Here is a 24,274-nt window from a genome sequence, read left to right as displayed (position 1 = left end):
CCGAACTGCACGGAAAGCCACATGAATAATTCAAAGCTTTTTTTAAAAAAAAACCAACAACCTATTTTTAACAGCTAAGAAACTCAGCCTGGCCCCCCAAATATAACGTTCCATTAATTAATTATCTGCTTGTAGAGCGAGATCCAAAGGCAGGTTTGCTTGGTGGTTTATGATACATGCCAATATCAAGCAATTTGATTTTAGGCAGAGGCTCAAAATAGTCGCCTGCAATCGAGAGCTGCAGGTGGGATTTGCAAGCTCTAGATGCATATGTATGTGTGGTCAGTTTATGAGCATTCCTCTCTGAAATCTGAAGCAATTTAGCTGTCGTTTTGCCTCTTTATATTCTGTTTTTATAAATAGAAATTTGCATAATCATTCTCCAGGGTATGCTGTTCTGTCTCCCAGCATCTCTTTTCCAGCATCTCTCTTTCTCTCTCTCTCTCTCTCTTTTCCCCCACCCCAAAAAAAAACCAAAAACAAAACAGATGCTGTAAAGAAGAAGAGATTTGGAAAGTACTACCTCTGAAGGATTAGAGCTGAGATCCTTTTATTAATATTAAGGGCTGGGGGAGGGGGGAAAGAGATAAGAGAGGAAGAATTAAAACCCAGGTTTGAGTTTCTGTTATTAACTTATTTAATATGGCTGCTTCACAGGTGAAGATTTTCAAGCTTGGTTGCTAGGAGGGCTGAAGGAAGTTTGGCTGCGTCAGGCCAATCCCTTTGCTGGCTTCTTGCCTGCGGTCTGTGTCAATAGCGCAGCCAGTGACTCAGGAGGTTGGGAAGCTGCGTGGTGGGAGCAGGGATGAATGGAGCCCTACAGCCAAGGTGGGAGAGGGAGGGGTCTAGAAGGGAAGCAAGGGCGCTGTGCTTTACCCGGCAAGTTAGCGGATATTATGACACAGCAGGAACAACTTACTTGTGGTGGGTGCGCTAAGGCTATTGTCTTAGACCCCCAGGCCCCTAAAATACAGGGAAGCTGGCATCCAAGTAAACTGCAGGTATGCTAGTGAAGCTTGACAACAGCACTGAATGTGAGAATAAGGATCGCTCCGTGCTCTTAATGCTTAGGACTGAAAATTCATAGCGCATCCCGAATCTGCTCCATTGTCAGCAGCCCGAAGGAAAGTCTAATTTGTTGGAAACACTGGTCTCTTTCACATACCTAGTTTAATGGGAATAATACTGAACATGTCTGTTCCCTTCACCTGAAAACCTTCACCTGTGAAGCAGCCAACAGTGTTGAGCATGGTGTGCTGTTTTATTCCAACCTGTGGTCCATGGGAAATGAAAATTTATTTATTTATTTATTTATTTATTTATTTGATTTTTATACCGCCCTTCTCCCGAAGGACTCAGGGCGGTGTACAGGCAAGATAAAACAATACAATATACAGATTAAAATACCGTTTAAAAAAAACTTATTTAAATTAGCCTGAAATTAAGAATTTCCATACTAAAAAACCCCGTTTAAAAAATTGATAAAATTTCACATTAAATCTAATTCAAGCCAGCCCCGCGCGAATAAAGAGATGTGTCTTCAGTTCGCAACGAAATGTCCGAAGGTCAGGTATTTGACGTAAACCCGGGGGAAGCTCGTTCCAGAGTGTGGGCACCCCCACAGAGAAGGCCCTTCCCCTGGAGGCCGCCAGCCGGCATTGTTTGGCGGATGGCACCCTGAGAAGTCCCTCTCTATGGGAGCGTACGGGTCGGTGGGAGGCGTGTGGTAGCAGAAGGCGGTCCCGTAAGTACCCAGGTCCTAAGCCATGGAGCGCTTTAAAGGTCATAACCAACACCTTAAAGTGCACTCGGAAGGCCACAGGCAGCCAGTGCAGCCTGCGCAGGATCGGTGCTACATGGGAGCTACGTGTAGCTCCCTCTATCACCCGCGCAGCTGCATTCTGGACTAACTGAAGCCTCCGAGTGCACTTCAAGGGGAGCCCCATGTAGAGAGCATTACAGTAATCCAAGCGAAAGGTAACGAGTGCATGAGTGATTGTGCATAAGGCATCCCGATCAAGGAAGGGGCGCCACTGCCGAACCAGGCGAACCTGGTGGAAGGCCCTCCTGGAGACGGCCGTCAAATGATCTTCAAACGACAAAATCTAGTGTTGGATCATATCTGCCGTGGTCCCCACCTCCCCTGCCACCCAAAACCCTCCTTCTCTGCCCTTCCTGTGTTTTAGAGGGTTTTGATTAAAAATTAAGAAACTACAAAGAGGGGAATGCTCTTTGTTTTTATTTTCCAGAATATGTTTGGGGCCCTATGTTGGTCCCAGAGGCTTTTGAAGAAAAAAGTGGATGTCTGAAGATCAGAAAGTGACTTAAAAAGTGGTCCAGTTTACAAGAAAAATAGGCAACCCTAGAGAAAATCCTGAGCTACTGGCGGGGATATTATTAGCATTTTACCTACTGGCCAAGGGTTATTTTGTGGCTGCTTAACACCCCTCAGGGCAACTATTTTGTAAGAAGGCCAATAACCGTGTCTTAATTATATCCATGAGCTTAAATGGACTCCATAGGATGGTAGAAGACAGGAAGGGCTGGAGGAACATTGTCCGTGGGGTCACGATGGGTCAGACATGACTTCGCAACTAACAACAACAATATCCCATATACTTGTTGTATCCCTAAGGTCCGGGATAAGCCGCAGTGGTTTAACCACGTTCTATAAAAATAAATTACATATATTTGAATGCCTGTTAAGTTCACGAGTGTCTGTTAAGCCATGATTTATAAACCATGGGGTTCTGGGTTCATGAAAAACATTAGACTATCATTAGGGACATGGTGGCTCAGTGGCTAAGACACTGACCTTGTCGATCGAAAGGCCAGCAGTTCAGTGGTTCGAATCCCTAGTGCCGCGTAATGGGGTGAGCTCCCGTTACTTGTCCCAGTTTCTGCCAGCCTAACAGTTCGAAAGCATGTAAAAAATGCAGGTAGAAAAATAGGGACCACCTTTGGTGGGAAGGTAACAACGTTCCATGCGCCTTTGGCATTCAGTCATGCCGACCACATGACCAAGGAGATGTCTTCAGACAGTGTTGGCTTTTTGGCTTTGAAACGGAGATGAGCACTGTCCCCTAAAGTCGGGAACGACTAGCACATATGTGCGAGGGGAACCTTTACCTTTACCTTACTGTATCATTGCTTCACTTGACGTATGATCCCAGCCAACTCAATGGCACTTCATTCAGAAACCCCGAACAGTCCTTTTCCTGTTTCTAAATAAAGTGACTGGCATCCACATTCATCAGTGTGAATGAGTGTCAAGCTGCCCGGAGGGATCTTAAGAGAGTATGGTAGCTTGCCCTCATCTCTATGGTGTAGTTACATTATTTTAGGCTTGAACTTCAAATGGACCTTGATGTTCCTCGTTTCAAAAGGTGGTGCTGCATTTGGAGATCTGTCATTCTGCAGCATACAGCTGGGGACACCTGCCCTCCAATCCTATCCGGGTGATATTCCCTCCTCCTAATTTCGTTCTTGGACGTATTGATATGCGTGTCACTTCACCTTTACTCTACCACGAATCTCCTAACCTGCTGCTGAAAACTAATTGCTGTTATATAAACCCAGGAAACCTCTTCTGGGTATTTGACTGCAATCCCTCTGCATGAGCTGGGTATTTTTTGGCGTCTGAGCTGCTGCTGCTGCTTCATTTTCAGGAAATGATTCCTGGCAATTCCAGACGTGTTAAAAAAAAAAATTCTTGCAGCAGTGTGGCTGTCCTGCCAAACATGATGACCGAGATAATCTCAAGATGTGGACTCCTGGCAAACAAACAAGCATAAATCATGACTCATCTTCTAACCCACCACCTCCCTAGCCTAGAAAAGCCCAGATGAAAAACTATACTTTTTAGATGTCTGTGGAGATTTTCATTCATCCAGATCATGGTTCTCCCAAAGGTGCTTTTCTCAAGAGGCAACAGGAAATTCTGGGTTTTCTCTGAAGACATTTCGCTTCTCACCCAAGAAGCTTCTTCAGCTCTATAAGTTTAACAGTGAGGATTTCTTATGACTGAGTAAGTCACTGAAGAAGCTGTGCCTACCACGTGCACAGTCTAATTCAGCACCACTTCTCAGTGTATTCAGCTAATCCTTGACTTACAACAACCATTCGTTTAGTGACCATTTGAAGTTATGACGGCATTGAAAAAAAGTGGTTTGTGACTGTTTTTCACATTCATTGCAGCAACCCCACAATCTTTTGATCCAAATTTGGATGCATGGCAACTGGCATGTATTTATGATGGTTGCAGTGTCCTGGGGCCATGTGACCCACCCTTTGTGACCTTCCCAACTGGCTTCCAACAAGCAAACTCAATAGGGGAAACCAGAACCTCTTAACGATAGCATGAGCCATTTAGCAACTGCAATGATTTACTCAACAATTGTGGCAACAAAGTTAATAAAATGGGACAAAAATGTGCTTAAGAGTTGCCTTTCTTAACCACAAAAATGTTGGGTTCAATTATGGTCGTAAGCCGAGGACAATCAACAATAAGAGATGCGACATTCGGATTGCATTGTTACTGTTATGGTGTCCAATGGGCTTCATTCCCAAGAAAAAGCACATTTAGTTCCAAGACCTCCTTCAGTAAAACTTGGCTCTCAGCTGAAAAGTTTTCAGCAATCCTGAGACTCAGATTTTGAGAATTAGTACCTGGAACCTGGCAGCTAAGAGGTGAATTCTAACAGACCGATCAGTAGAAATGGGGGAGGGTCACCTATGGAGACAGAGAGGGTAGTTGGAATTTGCCCGGTAGAGAACCATCCTCACAACACTTCTATCTGGAGCGCACGTAGCAGAGCAGATCACAGCAAAGGCTTATTATTCATAAATAACCTGCTCTACTTCAACGACCCTCTAAAAGGATGCAAATGACCAGCTGTCTGCAAGGAATATAAATCCTTCCATTCCCCACTATCCTGTCACAGCTGAAGAAGCTTGATGAACGTATCTTTTCTTTATGTACACTGAGAGCATATGCACCAAGACAAATTCCTTGTGTGTCCAATCACACTTGGCCAATAAAATTCTATTCTATTCTATTCTATTCTATTCTATTCTATTCTATTCTATTCTTGGATGAGAAGCAAAACATCTTCAAAACAAAAAACAAAAAATCCCAAGAAAGTCCAGTTGCCTCCTGAAAAAGCAGTTTTGGGACAACCATGACCTGGATGCCTAAGAATCTCTATAGACTTTTAGCTATACAATTTGGGATGAACACCCTTTGGATGGTGTAGGAGTAGGAATGGATTTCCAGAGGAAAAATTGCAGACTACAGGAACCAGGAGCACAACTCAAGTGACCCTGAGGACACAGATAAACCTCCAGGTGCTTCAACCCTCTAAAACAGGGATGTCCAAACGACCCTCTAAAACAGGGATGTCCAAACTTGGCCCCTTAAAGAGTAGTGGACTTTAACTCCCAGAATTCCCCAACCAGCAACTTGCTCATATTTGTAGCTCATGCTGGCTGGGGAATTCTGGGAGTTTTAAGTCCACCATTCTTCAAGGGGCCAAGTTTGGACACTCCTGCTTTAAAAGGAAGCAAATGACCAGCTATCTGCAAGGAATACAAATCCTTCCATTCCCCACTAATTTATCAGAGCTTAAGAAACTTCTTGGATGAGAAGTGAAATGTCTTCAAAGAAAAACAAGAAAGTCCAGTTGGCTCCTGAAAAAGTATCTTTGGGACAACCTGCCGTACTGATTGTTTTCCCATCTTGCGTCCCTGAGTTTCTTTTTTAAAAAAAAAAAATCCTGCAAAGACCCCAGAAAGGAAGTGGAAGCTCTGAAAATTTGGAATTACCGTATATACTCGAGTATAAGCCGAGTTTTTCAGCACGTTTTTTGTGCTGAAAAACGTCCCCTCGGCTTATACTCGGGTCTATACGGCTTATACTCGAGGTTTTTTTTTTTTTAAGCCCCTCGGCTTATACTCGAGTATATACGGCTTATACTCGAGTTTTTTTTTCTTCTTTTTTTCACATTTTACCGGACGGAAGCCCTGCCGGTGCAGTGAGAGGCGGGCGGGGAGCCGCCAGCCTTCTCAGCTGAGGGAGGGAGGCTTTCCCCAACCGGTAGGTGCCTCATTTCCCACCCTCGGCTTATACTCGAGTCCCCAGTTTACCCCAGTTTTTGGGGTAAAATTGGGGACCTCGGCTTATACTCGGATCGGCTTATATTCGAGTATATACGGTAATCTGGATAGCTGGTATCCAGTGGTGGGATTCAGCCAGTTCGCACCACTTCGGGAGAACCGGTTGTTAACTTCCTGAGCAGTTTGGTGAACTGGTTGTTGGAAGAAATCATTAGAGCAGAGAACCGGTTGTTAAATTATTTGAATCCCACCACTGCTGGTATCCCTATAGAGAAGGCCACTTACCTGATCCCCATTATAGTCCTCATATAGTGTATATAGGTTAAGATAAGCCTCTTGCTAGAAAATTTGGATATATATTTAAACATGTCTCAAATCACAGAAGGGGGTTGGACTAGTAGACCTCCAAGGCAGTGGTGGAATTCAATTTTTTTTTCTGTGGGCGTGGCTTGGTGGGCATGGCAGGGGAAGGATATTGCAAAATCTCCATTCCCACCCCACTCTGGGGCCAGTCAGAGGTTGTATTTGCCAGTTCTCCGAATTACTCAAAATTTCCGCTACCGGTTCTCCAGCACCTGTCAGAACCTGCTGAATAGCACCCCTGCTCCAAGTTCCCCTTCGAACTCTATTATTCTGTTATTCTGGACTAATTTTTCTTTCGTTAAGCAGTGTCAAATCTGGACAGGAGACTACTCAGAAGTTCCAGGGCTATACAATTAAACTGGAAATTAATGCAATATTCCAGGAGAAAACATAAACTCTCCAAGTGAAACACGTATAGAGGATGGGCCTTTGAAGGTCCTGGTTGAAGAACCTCTGTACATTTGCTTGCAAAGGTGTCTCAGGGTGGTTGTACCTGCTTGTCCTCACAACTTGGAGGACATACAAAACTTAGTTTTCATTGTGGATGTTACTTTTTTAGTAGATTATTTTTGTTTTAAATTACAGCTCTGCATGCCCTTATTAGAAAGAATCCTGAATTGGAAATCTGCAGAAAGGAGAAGAAATCCAAGCAATAAAGATCGGAAAGAAAGCAAAGTAAAAACAAGGAGGTTCACCTGTAAAAGGTAAAAGAAAAAAAGCCATCATTCCATGAGGGATTACCTTCCTTACACGTAAGCCATAAACCGTGGTAAGGTTCTTAGCCTGATGTCCCCCTTGCCAAAATAGCATCAGAGCTGGAATGGCAGATTAGTATATTTTATTTATGCATAAGTAAAAAGATAGGTCTCTCACAGATAAATGTTGGGAAGACCCTTAGAAAAAGGAGAAATCACTTGATATACAGTTCTAACGTATTGAGTTTTGATTGTGTTTTTCATTGGCTACCATAACTCATCCAGAATCTAGTGAGCAGGCCCAATAACTCTATATGTTCCATGTAACAGTTCACATTATCCCATAATATTCTTAGCATGATGTTTTTTAAGACTAACTGAATATCCAAAGTGTGTGTCCCATATTGTAATGAGTTTTGGAGTTCAACTTTCTGTACAACTCTCATTCTCAGCTGCCCTAAACCATAATTTCACATTCCACGTGAAGAATCTGCTTCTTATTCAAAGAAAACTAGAAACATTCATCAAATATACTCCTTGTTACTGAAAATATTACCCAAACAGACATATCAATGAAGATTCCATCATCCAGGCCAAAGGTATATGAAGATTGAATCATGGCCAACTGGACCAAATTTTGTTTTTCCAAGATGCCTTTCATTGCTCATCCAAGCAACTTCATCAGTCAGAGCAAAATTAATTAATTAATTAGAAGAAGTTGCTTAAATGAGCAATGAAAAGTCTTGGATTAACAAAGTTTGGTCCAGTTGCCATGATTCAACGTTTAGATATCCAAAGAGACCTTCTTCTGCTCCCATCACACATGCAGATGGTTTTGAATTAAGCCCCAGATTCTGAAGATCTGTTTCTAATCAGGGTTATTATTATTATTATTATTATTATTATTATTATTATTATTATTATTATTATTATTATTATTATTATTATTATTATTTGTATACCGCCCATCTCCCGAAAGACTCAGGCCGGTTCACAGCCAAAAAACAACAGAAAACATATAATACATATAAACAGCTAAAATAGACAGTTAAATTCAATTGATGCCCTAAAACTTTTAAATACAAATTTAAAACTTCAATTAAACCCCTTTTTTAAAAATCCCAATTTAAAAACTACGTTCAAGCTAGTCCTGCTCTTCGAAACAGCAACGTCTTCAGCTCGCGGCGGAAGGACCTGAGATCGGGGAGTTGACGAAGCCCCAGAGGGAGCTCGTTCCAGAGGGTAGGGGCCCCCACAGAGAAGGCCCTCCCCCTAGAGGTCGCCAGCCGACATTGTTTAGCTGTTAGGGTTAGGGTTGCGAAGAATAAGCTTCGTAGACCAGTGGAGGGACTTGGTAAAAGGTAGATGCTGGTGTTTCTAACTATGTGGAATAGTAAGCAAATAATTATGGGCAATTTTCCTAGTGGGTTGGAATAGAATAGAATAGAATAGAATAGAATAGAATAGAATAGAATAGAATAGAATAGAATAGAATAGAATAGAATAACAGAGTTGGAAGGAACTTTGGAAGTCTTCTAGTCCAACCCCCTGCTTCGACAGGAAACCTGGTACCATTTCAGACAAATATTGGAACCTTAGTAGGAATCCCAGCAGTGGTGGGTTTCAATTTTTTTTACTACTGGTTCTGTGGGCGTGGCTTGTTGGGCAAAGCATGGCTTGTTGGCCGTGGCTTGTTGGCCGTGGCAGGGGAAGGATACTGTAAAATCGCCATTCCCTCCCGATCAGCTGGGACTCCGGAGGCAGAGAATAGATGGGGTGAGGCCAGTCAGAATTTTTACTACCGGTTCTCCAAACTACTCAAAATTTCTGCTACTGGTTCTCCAGAACTGGTCAGAACTTCCTGAAACCCACCTCTGAATCCCAGAGTTTGTTTCTTGATTGCTCAGTGGGCTTGGTCATTATGAGTGAGCAGTTAAATTTGGGAGGGATACATTTGTTTCAGGAGAGAATAATTTCAGACCTTTAGAATAATTCTGATGCAATTCTCAAACTGGATTGTAAAACCATATTAAATAAACAGTATGGCTTGGATGGGCCTCAGATGTACTGCAGTGTTAGAATCCTTAAAAGATACATCAATCCGATTTTATAAGGAACTGAAAAGCAGAATAAAAATGAGTATCAGATACAGTTCCCTTGATTTATGCACATTTCCTTTATGCAAATTTGCTCTTATGCATTGGATCATTTTTGGCTAAGAATTCACTTTCTTATATGAAGAAAAAAAGGTCACCATAATGTGCTAAGTTAGTGAATTTGTGCCAGAAGTCTGGAAACATGCCAAGATTTTTTCCTACCCAAGACATTTGAACATTTCCCCACCTAACAAATGGGCCTTTTTTTTTAAACCATAGTGTGCAGTTATTTTATTTTTGCATCCTATCTCCTATTTTGAACTACTGCTACGTTGGGGTCAAAATGCCGTCACAGAATCCAATCTCTTATCCAAAAGGAAAACCACCTCTTTTATACAAGTTTTATGTCCTTCCAAAGCTGGTAAAAAAATCCTCAGTCCTAAAACAAGCTTTCCATCTGGCTGAATTAACTACAAATAGTCCTCAAATTATAACCATTCATTTGGTGATGTTCAGAGTTAAAATGTCACTGAAAAAAGTGACTTATGACCGATCTTTGCACTTGTGACCATTGCAGCATCCCTACGTCATGTGATCAAAATTTGGATGTTTGGTAACCAGCCATGTATTTACAATGGTTGCAGCATCTGCGGGGGTGGGGGTGTCCTCAGAGGTGGATTTCACATATTGTTACCACTGGTTCACCATTCACATGCTTGTTTTGCACACGCACCTGTGCCCGGCCTTCTGCGCATGCGCTTTGCGCAGCTGGCTTTCCCCTTGAGTTTGCTTGTCAGAAAGTCACAAGTTACAACACCCCTTTAAAAATTAGAGATTTACGACCATTTTTCACAGATACAACCTTTGTGGCATATTCATGATCATGTGATCAAAATTCAGACGCTTGGCAACTGACCATTGTAATGTCCTGAGGTCATATGATCCCCTTTTGCAACCTTCTGACAAGCAAAGTCAATGGGGAAACTAGATTCACTTAAAAACCATATTATTAATTTAACAACTGTGATGATCCACTTAACAAATGTGTCAAGAAAAGCTGTAAAATAAGGCAAAGCTCACTTAACGAATGTCTCACTTAGCAACAGAAATGTCAGGCTCAATTGTGATTATAAGTCGAGGACTACCAGTAGTTGAAGTTCCTATGAACTGAATTCCAAAACAACGGGAAGGCACCAATTTGTTAAAGGCTGTTTGTTGGTGGTGAGTTTTGCTTCTAAATAGATTTGGGAGTACTGCTCTTTCCAATCAACATGGTTTTTTTAAAAAAAATGTATTTCTGGCTTGGTTTTATATTTAATATTATAGAGGTGGGAGCTACTATTTTCCATTTAAACATATCAAGTGAAGGGGATCCATCTTTTCCCTAACTGCTTCTTCTCTAAAATTGCTTTTAGTTGTTAAGAAGATTTTTTTTTCTTTTTTCCTAGTTTTCAGTCAGACTATACCTCCTTTAAACATAGAAATATTCTATGGCCTGCAATTTGGAACGATGAAGAATAAATGTTGTTGGTTTTTTTCCATTGTGAAATATTTTTGAAGATTGCTGCCATCCATCAATTTATTCATCCTAAAACGAAAAGCACCCACTTCCTTCAGTCTGTCCTATGTTTCTAACCTTTGGATCAACCCCATTGCTATTCTTTGAATCTGTTCCACTATCTGAATTGCTTAGTGTGCTATCCAGAACTCGGTGCAGTATTCTAGATGAAACCCAGGCCAATGCTGGCTTCTGTTTTCATTTTTGTTTCTCACCAGAAGTGTCATAAATAATGTCTTAGCTTTAACTCCCACCTACTCTGAGACTCTTTTTTCCATTAGCTTCTCCTGCCAAAGAATTCTACTTATCAGTGATCTCAATTTTCTTACCAACTGCTTTTTTAAAAGCAAGGACACACGATTGATTAAAACCTTTCCGCCATCAATTTTCTGGCCTTTCCCTTCCCTCCCCACCCCACTCCAACCCTTTGCACCGTTCTCCCATGTATTCCCAGACGTGGACCCCCGTTGAATTTTCTTCAAAAGTAATTTCCAAACTTGCTTGCGTAATAGCCCCAGTGGGCTGAGATTATTCTTTCGGCCAGCAGGGGGCAGTGCTGCATTCCTTCATGCAGCGGTGATCTGTCTATAAGCAGGATAGATCTCCTCAAACAGAACATAATTGAGCAACCATGCACACAGCTGCACGTACCCAGGGATACAAGTCTACTGGTGTGCTAGTGAAACTTGCTCTGGTTGGCCTGAATATCCTTTGGCCTCGACTACCCCTCGGGTTCCCTATATGACTCAGTGGAAAGGACACGGTGTTACTATAGGCAGCCGAGATGCGTTCCCAGTGACAGGCAAAACCATCATTGTAAATGTTCTGCAGGAAGATGAGGTAAGGATAGAGCCAAGATGCAGCACTTCAGAATCTGTCTCCCCCTCCTCCCACCGCCCCCCCCCAAATCTGGCATTGCCAGTTGCTTTCAACTTTCACAATTCCTAGAGAAGTTGAGATTCCCACAAATTGAAATTTGAAACATTCTGGATTGAGAAAAGGCGATATCCGTTCTGTCTCCAGGTATAAAATATCCCGCAGCAGGGGTGAAATTTACTTACCTTCCCTATCAGTTCACCGATGTGCATGTGCCACACGTGCGCTCGCTCTACTCACACGCGCTGTCGTTTGCGCACGCACAAAGCCTTCTGCGCATGCGCAGAGGCTTAAAATATCATAAAAAAGCGATCACCATGACATCCGCGTGGCTGGGTGGAGCCTCCCGCAGCTGCCACTACCGGTTCTCCCGAGCCGGATAGAACCAGTTGGATTTCATCTCTGCCCTGCAGACAGAGAACTAATAAAGCCTGGAGGATTTACACCCTGAAACCCTGAAGCCTTTGGTTTGGTTTGATGAACGTTTTTGACAGGGAAGTCATTAAAAAAAAAAAAACACCTTTAAAAAGGCACTCAGTCCTCCACTGAAGCAAGAGTACAGGTAGACCTCAATTTATGACCCACAATTGAGCCCAAAATTTATGTTGCTAAGTGAGACATTTGTTAAGTGAGTTTTGTCCCATTTCACGACTTTTTCTTGCCATGTTTGTTGAGTGAATCATTGCAGTTGTTAAATTAGTAATCTGGTTGTTAAGTGAACCTGGCTTTGCCTGTCAGAAGCCCAGCTGTCTGAGTTTTGATCATGTGACCACAGGGATGCTGAAACAGTCGCAAGTGTGAAAAAAAGTTATAACTCACTTTTTTAGGAATGGGCTGGGCTGGGCTGGGCTAGGCTAGGATAGGACAGGACAGGACAGGACAGGACAGGACAGGACAGGACAGGACAGGACAGGATAACAGAGTTGGAAGGGACCTTGGAGGTCTTGTAGTCCGACCCCCTGCTCAAGCAGGAGAACCTATACAATCTCAGACAAGTGACTGTCCAGTTCTCTTAAAAACATCCAGGGATGAAGCACCCACAACTTCTGAAGGCAAGATGTCCCACTGTTTCATTGTCCTCACTGTTAGGAAGTTTTTCCTTAATTCCAAGCAAATTCTTAATTTTCTTGTTCTTTAGTCACTAAACCAACTGTTGTAAGTCAAGAACTACCTGTACTTAATTTTTGCATTTCTGCCACTTTATGCCGGTCCCAAACTTACAATTTTGCTGTGCATTTTGAGATGGAGATGGAAGAAGGAGGCAAGCCACCCCATCTCCCTTTTCTCTCCGCACATTTCTTTCATCATTTCTATTTCCCCATCCATCTTTCTTCTGATTCCTTCTCACCACAAACTTCCATAGTGCCTTAAAATGAGCCGGACTGCAGGTAGTCCTTGACTTACAGCCACAACACAAAATTTCTGTTTTGTTAAGTGAGACATTTGTTAAGTGAGTTTGGCCCACGTTACAACCTTTCTGGCCACAGTTGTGGAGTGAATAGTTGTGTTAAGTTAGTAACCAGGTTGTTAAATGAATCTGGCTTCCCCATTGATTTTGCCTCATCAGAAGTTTGCAAAATGGGATCACATGACCTTGGGACACATAAGTATGAACCAGTTGCCAAGTGTCTGAATTTTGATCATACGATCATGGAGAATGCTACAAAGGTCTTAAGTGTGAAAAACGGTCATAAGTCACTTTTTTCAGTGCCGTTGTAACTTTGAACCGTCATTAAATGGACTGTTGTAAGTCGAAGACTACCTATATGTGACACTTAAATGGAATTTTATTCACCCTAGATGACTGCCAGCCCAGTGGCTGTCCTGAGTTTTCAGTGCTGTTGTAACTTTGAATGGTCACTACGTGAAGTGTTGTAAGTCAAGAATTACCTGTAGCGATGGATTAATAAGCAAGTTTTATTAGTGAGGTGGAGATCTGAATACCGTATTGTTCAACCAGCAAGAACCCCGCAATCGATATGTACCAGGCAGGGGAAAACTTTCTGCAGTTCTTTGGACACAAAACAACAGTTAAACTCGGCTATGATAAGATATTTGCATTTCCATTCTCTGCTTGCAAGTTGCTTATTAATTACTGGAAAGTATTTGTGTACTGCTTATTGGGTTTGAATGATAGTTTGAACCATAATTAAATATATAAAGCAAGTACCTTTGTCTATATTAAAATATACAAGGTATATGTCTGCTATAAGTATCCAATGCCAACATCAATAAAACTGTTTTCTGGGTGCCTCTTAAATGTACAAAGTTTGATACAATACAAGTTTTAGAAGAAGAATAAAATTCTAATGGCTGCAACTGAAGGAAAATCCTTCTTTCTGGTTGGTTGGTTGGTTGGTTGGTTGGTTGGTTGGTTATATGCTACCAAGTTGGGGGCAGCTTTTAGGGACCACATAGACTTTCTCGATGATAATCTGTTCCTGACCTGGTGTCCAACCTCAGAATGATTGAAGCCAGAGATGGTATTCACTCACCTTCACTACTGGTTCGCAAATGTGAGCGCATGTGCACCTCTGCAAGAGTGGGTGGGTAGGCGGAGCCTCCTGCAGCTGTCGCTACCAGTTCACCTGAATCGGATAGAACCGGCTGAATACCACCACTGGCTGAAGCCATATTAATATATTACAGTCATAAATTTAACCTGGTAGAAATTAGGGGAAAAACAACACTTTTAGCAAGGTTGTTATACAGTAATGAATTTCAAAACAGTGATTGTTTCCAGTTGATGAATAAGAGCATAGAACAGAAGTAGGCAATTCTCCTGTGGCCCCCAAGGGGCCACATGGGAACCTGGAACTGTTAATGGAGGGCCAAACCAATAGGGCTGTGAAGGTGCAGGCCACATAGGGACAGCCAAAGGTCCAGATATAGCCCAAGGATTGTAAAATGCCCAGGTCTGGCATAGAGCAAATCGTATAGTGTAGTTGAGCAATGAGGTTGCTATGATCTAACCTGTGGCTAAACTATTTTGATAGAGAAATGGCTCTAGCTGGCCTACCAAAGCAAAAGTGTAAGAAAATATTCATGATTACTTCCTTGTATCCAAATTGGCTTTAGGAACACCAAGTAGCTACTTACTTTTTCCTTGTGGTTGAAAGGAGCACAAGTAAGCATGAGCATGTGTAGTATAACAGAATAGCAGAGTTGGAAGTGATCTGCGAAGTCTTCTAGCCCAACCCCCTGCTCAGGCAGGAAACCCTATACCATTTCATACAAACAGTTGTCCAATCTCTTCTTAAAAACTTCCAGTGTTGGAGCACCTACGACTTCTGGAGGCAAGTGGTTCCACAGATTAATTGTTCTAGCTGTCAAGACATTTCTTCTTAGTTCTCTCCTTGATTAGTTTCCACCCATTGCTTCTTGTCCTGCCTTTTTGTGCTTTGGAGAATAGGTTGATTCTTTCTTCTTTGTGGCAGCCCCTGAGATATTGGAACACTGCTATCATGCCATTCTTCTTTTCATCAAACTAGATATACAGTATCCAGGTCCTGCAACCGTTCATCATATATTTTAACCTCCAGTTCCCTAATCATCTTCATTTCTCTTCTCTGCACTTCCTAGAGTCTCAACATCTTTTTTATATTGTGGGGACCAAAACTGGATGCAATATTCCAAGTGTGGACTTACCAAGTCATCATAGAGAGGTAGGATTACATTTCTGGTTATTCTGTGCCGATTTATAGCGTGTTAGCAAGCCCTCCCTTCCCTGGTTCTATACTCAAAATTTTGAATGGGTCATGACCCATTCTGTAAAATCGTACTTTCCCCAAAGGTTTTGTCCACAGTGGTCAGGAATCATATGCATCAGAATCAGTCACTTTGTGGAAGAACAAGAGAAAACGTCGCTTCTCTTCTATCAAGCGTGTTTTTTTGGTGTGTGTGTGTGGACTAGAAGCTTGCAGGTTTATTTTCAAAGCTGCCATAACATCTTGGACTCAAATAATGTATTTTAATTACAACTTTCTGGGGAGTGGGATTCGCATTAGTTGCCCCTGAGTCTTTGTACTTTTTGAAAATGGTTAAAGTGAGAGTAACCAATATTGTTGCTGCTTCTTCTTCCCCTCCTACTAATATTTATAGATATCGGTTAATTACTTGATTCTCTGTGGGGACTCAAAGGGATTTCTCACCCAAATCGGTTCTGCAACCTGGAAATTAATGGACAGTGTCAATTTGGGTGAAACCATTTAGAAAATCTTCTCCAAAACAAAGTACAGGGAGGGTGAGGTGGTTCTTGAAATCGTGAGAGAAAGCAAAGCAAACCCAGCTTACCATGCCTTCCCCCCTCACTTCTGTGATAAGACTACAACTCCCATAGCCCCTTGAGTGGGAGGGAGCATGCTCAGCCTCTCGGCTCTGCTCCCCCTCCCTTCCTTTTCTCTCTCTCTCTCCCTCTCTCCCTCTCTCTCTTTCCTGCATTCTCCCACCCTGCCTTGCTGCATCAGCACCAACCTTTCTTCATCCTTAAGAGCACCGTTCCTTTCCCAGCTTGGCTGAGCCGGGAAGCGAAGTTTATCCATCACTGCAAGCCCCAGCAACCCTCCCCTCTCCCTTCTCCCCCTCCACCTCAAAGAAGAGGGGTCCTTCCCCACCGCCTGTGTCTGTCTGTCTGCCTGCCGTGCCACAGGGAGCGCGGGGGGGAAAGAAGAGCCCACTGACCACCCACAGGAATCGCAATGAAGGACCGCACTCAGGAGTTGAGAAGTGTAAGATGCAATTCCATTTTTTCCCCTCTACCTCATGCCTAGTGGGAGGGGGGGGTTTCTGGCTCTTATCTCCCCCCCTCTCCTCCCCGTACCAAGATGGAAAATGGGGGGGGGTTGCTAGTAACAGCTTCCAAGAGATGTCTCAACCCCTCCCCCAATGCCCAAAAGGAATCCTCCCATTGAACCTTCCCTAAGAGTTGAGGATTTTCGGGAGAAGGGACCACTCGGTGCCACTATTGTGAAGGGAAGGAGAAATGAATGCTCCAGAGAGTTCAACAGAGGCAGAAGTCTGCTTGGCATCTGTGGGTGAAGACAGATTTCCAGCAGAGGGGGGAGGGGAGGGGAAGACACGGCCTGGGGAGCCAGGAGGGGGGGCATCATCTTGTAGGCAGCAAAGGGAAGATAGCGGGTGGCATTTCTGCAGAAAGGAGATCTCCAAAGGGAAGAACGTGGATCCTTGTATATATACATATATATATAGAGAGATCCTCCAGAAAACATCTCCAGCTGCCTCTTTCTGCAGATCTGATTTCTTTTCTCAAAAGTCAGAGGGGCGAAAGTACCTCTTTTTAAAAAAAACTGCCACTTCAAACCTATAAATGTCTTGTGGGGGGGGGAGGGTTGGGGGGGGAGGCAGCACAAGGGTATACAGCTAATTTTTTTTTATAGGTCATGCCATGTGTCTCTCTCTCTCCTTCCTCCCCAAGAGGAGGGGTGGTGGTGGAAGAGAAACAAGAAACCCTTCTCCCCCCTGAGGAAGTCTGTGGAGGAAAATAACTTTCTCTCTCTTCGCCCCCCATCCTGCCCCCATCATCTTGCTGGGGAGAAGACTGATCTCCACCTCCTCCACCTCCCCCCCAGGCTGAAGGTTGAATCCAATTGGCAGCGATAGGTGAGCTTCTTGGAAGAGACTCTTTCGAAGTGGCTGGTCTCCATCCTGGTCTCTCCAAGTGCCATTTTCCGACTAGTGTGGCCGGAGGGCTCATTGATACATCAGAAAGGACAGCCCTGCCCTCAGAGTATGAGACCAACCTCGTCTACGTGAACACCCCCCACCCTCCCGCTGCCTTAGCCTGCTTCCTCCCACCATCCGATCACCTATTTTCAGGTTGGCTGCGAGAGGATTGCAGCTTGCATTTAAGGCAGAAGAAGATAGCTAGCAAATTGGTTGGCTTGATTCTCTCTTCTGCCTCCAGCAGTGAGGGAGCAGATAGAGTGATTCCTCTAAGACATTGGGTTTTAAAGTAACACAACCTGAGAGTTAAGGAAAGGGAAGGGAAGGGAAGGAAGGGAAGGGAAGGGAAGGAAAAGAAAGAAAAGAAAAAAAAGAGGAGGAAAGGAAAGGCGGAAAGAAAAGGAAAGGAAAGGGGAGGAAAAGAGGAAAGGAAAGAAGGAGAGGAGAAAAGGAAAGGGAAGGTTGTGATCAGGGGTGATTGAGAAGAATCCACTCTCTTCATTTGATCTCCCACTGAGATGGCTAGAGATTTGAAAAAAGAAAACAGCTGAATCTGTCCTTTCATTTGCTCTGTTCCCCACCCCTGAACACTAAAAGAAACTCCCCATCATCTGCTGCACCCCAAATTGAGATATTTTTGGTAATGATATATTCTGATCTCTTTAAGCTCAGTTTAACTGTCTCTAGGTTTTTTCTTTTTCTTTCCTTTTCTTTTGTGCTTTGAAAGAATATGTGCTTTTTTTTTTGTCTGGGGGAATGCGTGCGAAGAAGAGAGAATCTACGTTTTTAATCATCTCTGCAGATCTGTTTGCAGGAAATTTAGGTTCTCGTATATTTTCTCCTCCATTAGTGCTTCTTTGCTTTTAAAAATCTACCTATTTCCAAAAAAAAGGTAAAGGTAGGAAGGTAAAGCCTCTTCCAAATAGTTTGAGCATTATTTTGTTTTGTGTTTGGGGAGTAAGGGAAATCTTTGCAGACTGAGTGGGTCGTCCCACTGAGTTAAGGTTTGAAAAAGTGAGGGAGGGAGGGGGAGAGGGATGGGGGGGATTGAATTGAGAAACAATTCAGCTGCAACTTCTGTGGCATAATATTTTTACCCCCTTACCCACACAGATGGGTCAAAATCTTTCCTCCACTTTGTTCCCCTTTTTTACTCTCCCCTTCCCCCACTCCCCACTCTAAATTTGTGCTAATCTCATGAGTGAAGAAGAGGGAGGCGCACACATCCATAGGAGAACAGGCAGACAGGCACCGAAAGAGATGTTTAATAATCACCATGCCACATGCTTTTGTGTTCTGCAGAGGCAGGAAAGAGAGAGAGAGAGCACACTTTCCCACCCGCATTTCTTGTGTCTTGTTTAAACAATGGGGGGTAAAGAAAAAAAGAAAAGAAAAGAAAAGAAAGGAGAATTCAGGGCAGATGCTGCAACAATACAAGAATCCCGGTGACTAATGGGTGTATGTGTGCGTGGAGAGTGGAGACACACACATACACACATATCTTATGTACGGCCCCTCCCTCTCCTTTATTCCGCTCGTTTATTCTGTTTAGATTACAAAAAAAAAAATGTTGATGTGCCTGTAAAGGGCTCCAGTTCTAGGAATCTCTTTGTGGAGCGGTGGATGCTCTTCTGTGGGGCGATGGGGCACATGCCCCACTTCACATCGGCTGTGGGTAGCTAGAAGAGGAAGAGAAAAGCTGCCCTCCCCTCTTCCCTTCCCCCCCCCCCACATCCCTCAAATACATCTCTCTCTGCCTTTGCCAGCCAGTGAAGAATAGGTCCCTTCTGGTTAGCCGAGAGGAAATAGGAGATTTGCTTTATCGTTGGTGCATTGTGCGTTGTGCAGTGGGGAGGTGATGATGGAGAAGATGGGTTTTACTGCAGGAGCCAAAGGCTCGTGTGTGTGTGTGTGTGTGTGTGTGTGTGTGTGTGTGTCCGTGTGTCCCTTCCACTCACCCCACCACCACCCTCCAACACTTCGTGTTAATAGTGTTGGCAGTCAAATGCAGTGGGAGAGAAAGTATGCCAAAATACACAGACAGGAGACATGGGGAGTGGGAGAGAGGTTGCTCAAAGTGGCAAACAAGAGGATGCAACCTCCCCAGATCTTGTGGCGGTGGGGCACGGGGCATTGGAAGTGGTGGTGGTGGTGGGAGATCCCTAGCCCCCACCCCAACCAGTCAGAGAGTTTTGAGTTTGTAGAAGTCTGAATATTTTGAGACTCCAGAGAAGTGCTTGCAGGCTTCCTAGTTGTTCTTTTTTCCCCTCTGCTTTTCGGATCCTCACAAGATGATAATGTTCCAAACAGAAGAAATTAGCTGGGTCTGCAAAGTTCTCTTTTTCCTAAAAGGACCCCGGCCTGTAAAATCTAACTTGATTTTTAAAAAATTTTTTATTTTCCTTGTCTGCTTTGTTGCTGTACCAGAAAGTAGCAAAACAAGATCTCTTAAATGCTTCTTAAAGACTCTCAGCTTTGGGTTCTGTTATGTCTCTTAGGAAAAGTAAATCCACAGGAATGGGGCAGCCACAGGTCTATTTTCATAGGTGTACTTGCAGTGGGTCAGACGTGGCCCTGCTCTCCCTTCCCACCCTCCAGCAACCCCAGAAGTGACTTTCTCTGCCACTGATCCACTTGAGGCCAACGGAACAGAACACCACATGCAGTTCTCTGGGCCCAAGCTATTTATGGGTCCAAAACTATTTGTTAAGGTCCAACAAGGTTCATGAAAACTTCTCCCCAAGGTGCACCATCATCCTTGAATGAACACACCTGAGACGACCACATTTGGGACCTGAAATGTGAGGAGCAAGGCTGTGATATGGGGGAGAATCAGGTGGCAGGTGGAGAACAAGATGAGGTGGTGTTTTTGTTTTTTTTGAGGGTCTTCAGGAAAGACTTGAGGGTGGGGTGTTGTGTCTGATGTGGCACAAAGCTCACAGAGAAGGCAGTGTGGAAGAAGGAGGCCAACTGGATGGGCTTGGGCGATGGAGAAGAATCTGAAGGGCGTGAGAAGAAGACAGGTGGGCTAAGGTGGAGTTGAAGTCAAATGACATGTGCCATGTGTGTGTTTTTCTTTTCTTCGTAAATGGTTGTCTCTGGAGTTTTATTGTCATTTTTGAGGCATACCATTCTCCTTTTGTGGCTGAGAAAGCTCCTCGCTCACAGCAACGGTCCAAATATAAACATCTCAGGCTCAATAAAACAACAACAATAACGCTGCTATCCCAGCATCTGTAATAAATACAGATATATGATGATACTTTTAGATCAAACTAACAAATGAGGGTAGGGGTTTTGCCTTGCAACTGTCAGAAGTGCATGTGAGATTTCTCATGAGGCCCCAAAGTTGATGGGACTGCCAGCAAGACTGTGTTCTCAGCACCTTCCAAACCTCAACTGACAGGGATGCTCGGGGCAAGATCTTGGAGGTTAAAGGAAGTATTTTCTTGGACACAAAGAAAAGAAGCTTGAGGCCTTAAGGAACAGACCTAAGAATGAGAACTGAGCTTAGGACCAAACAGACAGATTTAGAAAGAGGATATATGGGCTCATCTAGCCACTTCTAGCCACTAATATGGTGGTAGACTTTTTCTTTTTTTTAAAGCAATATGATATACCGGTACTTTGGATGCAATCAGGTACGAATGGCATCTGACTTAGTTGGCCACCAACTGCAGCTGGTGATGAGCAGTCCAGGTCCCTCCTGTCTGTTCTGTTTTATATCATTCCTAATGGTTCCAAACATTTAGAATAAGTAGCTTGAAAGAGCCGTAAGTATGACAAGAGAAAGCAAGAAGAGATTGGTATGGAATAAAAGATAGTGGCACCCAAAACAAGGAAGCCATCTCTCTAGTTGACCAAGAGTTTCATATCACTCAGAATAAAGCTGGAAGGAATTTTCAAGATCTTCTAGTCCAGTGGTTCTCAACCTTTATAATGCTGTGACCCCTTTAATACAATTCCCTATGATGTGGCGACCCCTTTAATACAATTCCCCACGATGTGGCGACCCCCAACCATAAAATTATTTTCGTTTTGAATTTATTGCGCCTGAAGCCATATTGGCTAGCGATCTGAACTGCTTGCGATTGCCTTGAGGAAGGAGGCATTAAAGCGGAGATTTCTCCCCTATTAAGTTTATCGTACCTGAAGCCAGATTAGGCTAGCAATTGGGAGTGATTGCAGCTGACTTGAGAGGGAGACATCAGAGCAAAGATTTCTCTCTTTTTTAATTGATCACGCCTGAAGCAGAATTCGGCTAACGATTTGAAGAGCCTGCAGCTGGCTTGTGAAGTCAACCATTGGAGCGCGATTCTTTAACTTGCAAATATACTTCCCATATTTCCGATGGTCTTAGGTGACCCCTGGCAAATCGTCATTCGACCCCCAACGGGGTCCCGACCCACAGGTTGAGAACCGCTGTTCTAGTCCAAGCCCCTGCTCAAGCAGCAGACCCTGTACCATTTCACATAGGTGGTTGTCCAGTCTCTTCTTAAAACCTCCAGCGATGGAGCACCCACAACTTCTAAAGGCAAGCTGTTCCACTGGTAAATTGTCCTCACTGTTAGGGAGTTTCTCCTTAATTGCTTCTCTCCTTGATTAGTTTCCATCCATTGTTTCTTTTCTTGCCTCCTGATGCTTTGGAAAATAAATTGTGGGTAAAATAAGTATTTAATTTTTAAATATAACAGATAAATTGTGGATGGACCATGGGTGTCTTGGAAGCAGTGATCATTACTATATAAAATATGGTAACACACCATTAAGATGGGGAAATAGCAAGACACACTCTTTGTCTCCTTCGTTCTTGCGGTCCATCCATCACTCCAAGCACGAGACGGACATTTTAATGAAACGTCTGTAACTTAGATCCGAAATGCAGTAATTCAAAATAAGCCCATCATCAGTCATTCCTCGAGAGTAGAGGAACTGGAGAATTTTGTTCAGACTGCATTTTTAAGAGCAAGAAGCTTACCTGCAGGTCCTAGACAGATAGGTAGTTTAGGATCAGTCAGGTAGCATAGTTCTCTGGTGGGTCAGTTCCTTTTTCATAAAAGAATACAGAAATGCATACTTTAGGAGGTAACTATGTTCATACTGTGTGCCATGTGTAGAGCAGTTTAAAAATACACACCAGGGGAGGTGGGGGAGAAAGGACAATAGAGATATATCTGGACCCAAGCTTACCTGACAACTCCTATCATTACACCCTTTCAGAGTTTGCCTTGTTAACCCTAAATAAATGCATTAAGATTGTATTGCAAAAAACAAAACAAAACAAAAACCCTCCATGTGTTTAAGGTAGATTGAAATCCAATTAGTGAAACAGGCTTTTCTAAGGGAACAACGGTAGGCTTGCTCCAATTCTGAGTTTCTTTGAAGAGGGGAAATAACGAAGATCCAGCTGCTTTAAAAGGTAATTCAGGATGTCCTAGGGATATGCCTGATGGAATGATTTCTCTAACTGTGGCCACAGGATGGGCTGTATGAAGACAGGAGATGAAGGGCTACCTGTTGAGGTTACGTATTTTTCTCACTGGGTAGGGAAAGCAAATCAAAATGTCTGATCAAAGATTGCTGCATCAAGAATCTTGTTACTGGTACGAAGAGGGAGATTGTACAAACAAAAAAGAAAAGAAAGAAAGAGAAAACCTACAGGTGAGAATGTTACAAAGTTTTCTGTTTCCTTATTATGGGACATTTTCCTAATTCTTCAGGGATGAAGAGTCTAGGCTGAAAGAAGCTAAGAAGAAAAGCATATCTGCCCGGCTTGTAGGCCTCAGAAGCCCCCTCCCCAATTAAAACTTGTTCGGTTCTCTTTATCCATCAGAACTTTGCAATGCATTTCACAAAATGCATTACCACCTCAGTGAATGTCACTTCCTAGATTCCCCCATGAAAATACAATTTATTAGCAATTTGAGAAATACTCCTAGCCTGAAATCCCAAGTGCTTATGTGTTTATAAAATGAATAGAATAGAATAGAACAGAACAGAACAGAACAGAACAGAGTAGAGTAGAGTAGAGTAGAGTAGAATTTTTATTGGCCAAGTGTTATTGGATATATAAGGAATTTGTCTTGGTGCATATGCTCTCAGTGTACATAAAAGAAAAGATGCCTTCATCAAGGTACAACACTTACAACACTTAATGATAGTCATAGGGTACAAATTTAACACTTAATGAATACAAGTAGCCCTCGATTTATGACCACGATGGGCCCCAAAATTTATGTGGTTAAATGAGACATTTGTTAAGTGAGTTTTGCCCCATTTTATGACCGTTCTTGCCACAGTAGTTAAGTGAATCCCTGCAGTTGATAAGTTAGCAACACAGTTGTTCAGTGAATCTGGCTTCCCCATTGATTTTGCTCGTCAGAAGGTCGCAAAAGGGGGTCCCGTGACCTTGGGACACAGCAGCGGTCGTAAGTATGAGTCAGTTGCCACATGTTTGAATTTAATCGTGGGGATGCTACAAAGGTCGTAAGTGTGAAAAATGGTCATAAGTCATTTTTTCCAGTGTCATTGTAACTTTGAATGGTCACTAAATGAATTATTGTAAGTCGCCGACTACCTGCAAATGGAATTTTTATTCACTATAGGTGATTGCTAGCCCAGTGGCTTTCCTGAGATTAAGCTAACTATTCCTGGGCTGTTTGGTTGTGACATTATAGATTATAATTCAACATTAGGAGAATCAACCTATGAACTTTGTGCTCTCATACCTCCCTTTCTTTTTCTTTTTTTCTTTTGCCATAGTTATGGGTAGAAGCCTGGAAATATTTGTATTCATCATCATGCGAAATGTGCTTAACATAACTATCGTTTGTGGGGAAAACTTTCTGAGATGTTAACTTGTTCTGAAAAGCCACTTTAGGGATCAGCTG

General features: G+C 43.1%; 1 protein-coding gene across 1 annotated transcript in view; it reads left to right on the top strand.

Moving 5' to 3' along the window:
* Positions 1-1,003: 1,003 nt before the first annotated feature.
* STX1B (syntaxin 1B) overlaps positions 1,004-24,274 on the top strand; it is an 84,127-nt gene continuing 60,856 nt past the window's right edge. Inside the window, exons 1-3 of the mRNA XM_058182574.1 lie at positions 1,004-1,034; positions 7,167-7,181; positions 15,285-15,367. Coding sequence (XP_058038557.1) covers positions 1,004-1,034; positions 7,167-7,181; positions 15,285-15,367 — 129 coding nt within the window. The remainder of the gene's footprint in view (positions 1,035-7,166; positions 7,182-15,284; positions 15,368-24,274) is intronic.

This window comes from Ahaetulla prasina, chromosome 4 (genome assembly GCF_028640845.1).
Source record: "Ahaetulla prasina isolate Xishuangbanna chromosome 4, ASM2864084v1, whole genome shotgun sequence".
Taxonomy (NCBI): domain Eukaryota; kingdom Metazoa; phylum Chordata; class Lepidosauria; order Squamata; family Colubridae; genus Ahaetulla; species Ahaetulla prasina.
The sequence above is the reverse complement of the archived record's forward strand: the minus strand, read 5'-3'. Positions and strand labels throughout refer to the sequence as shown.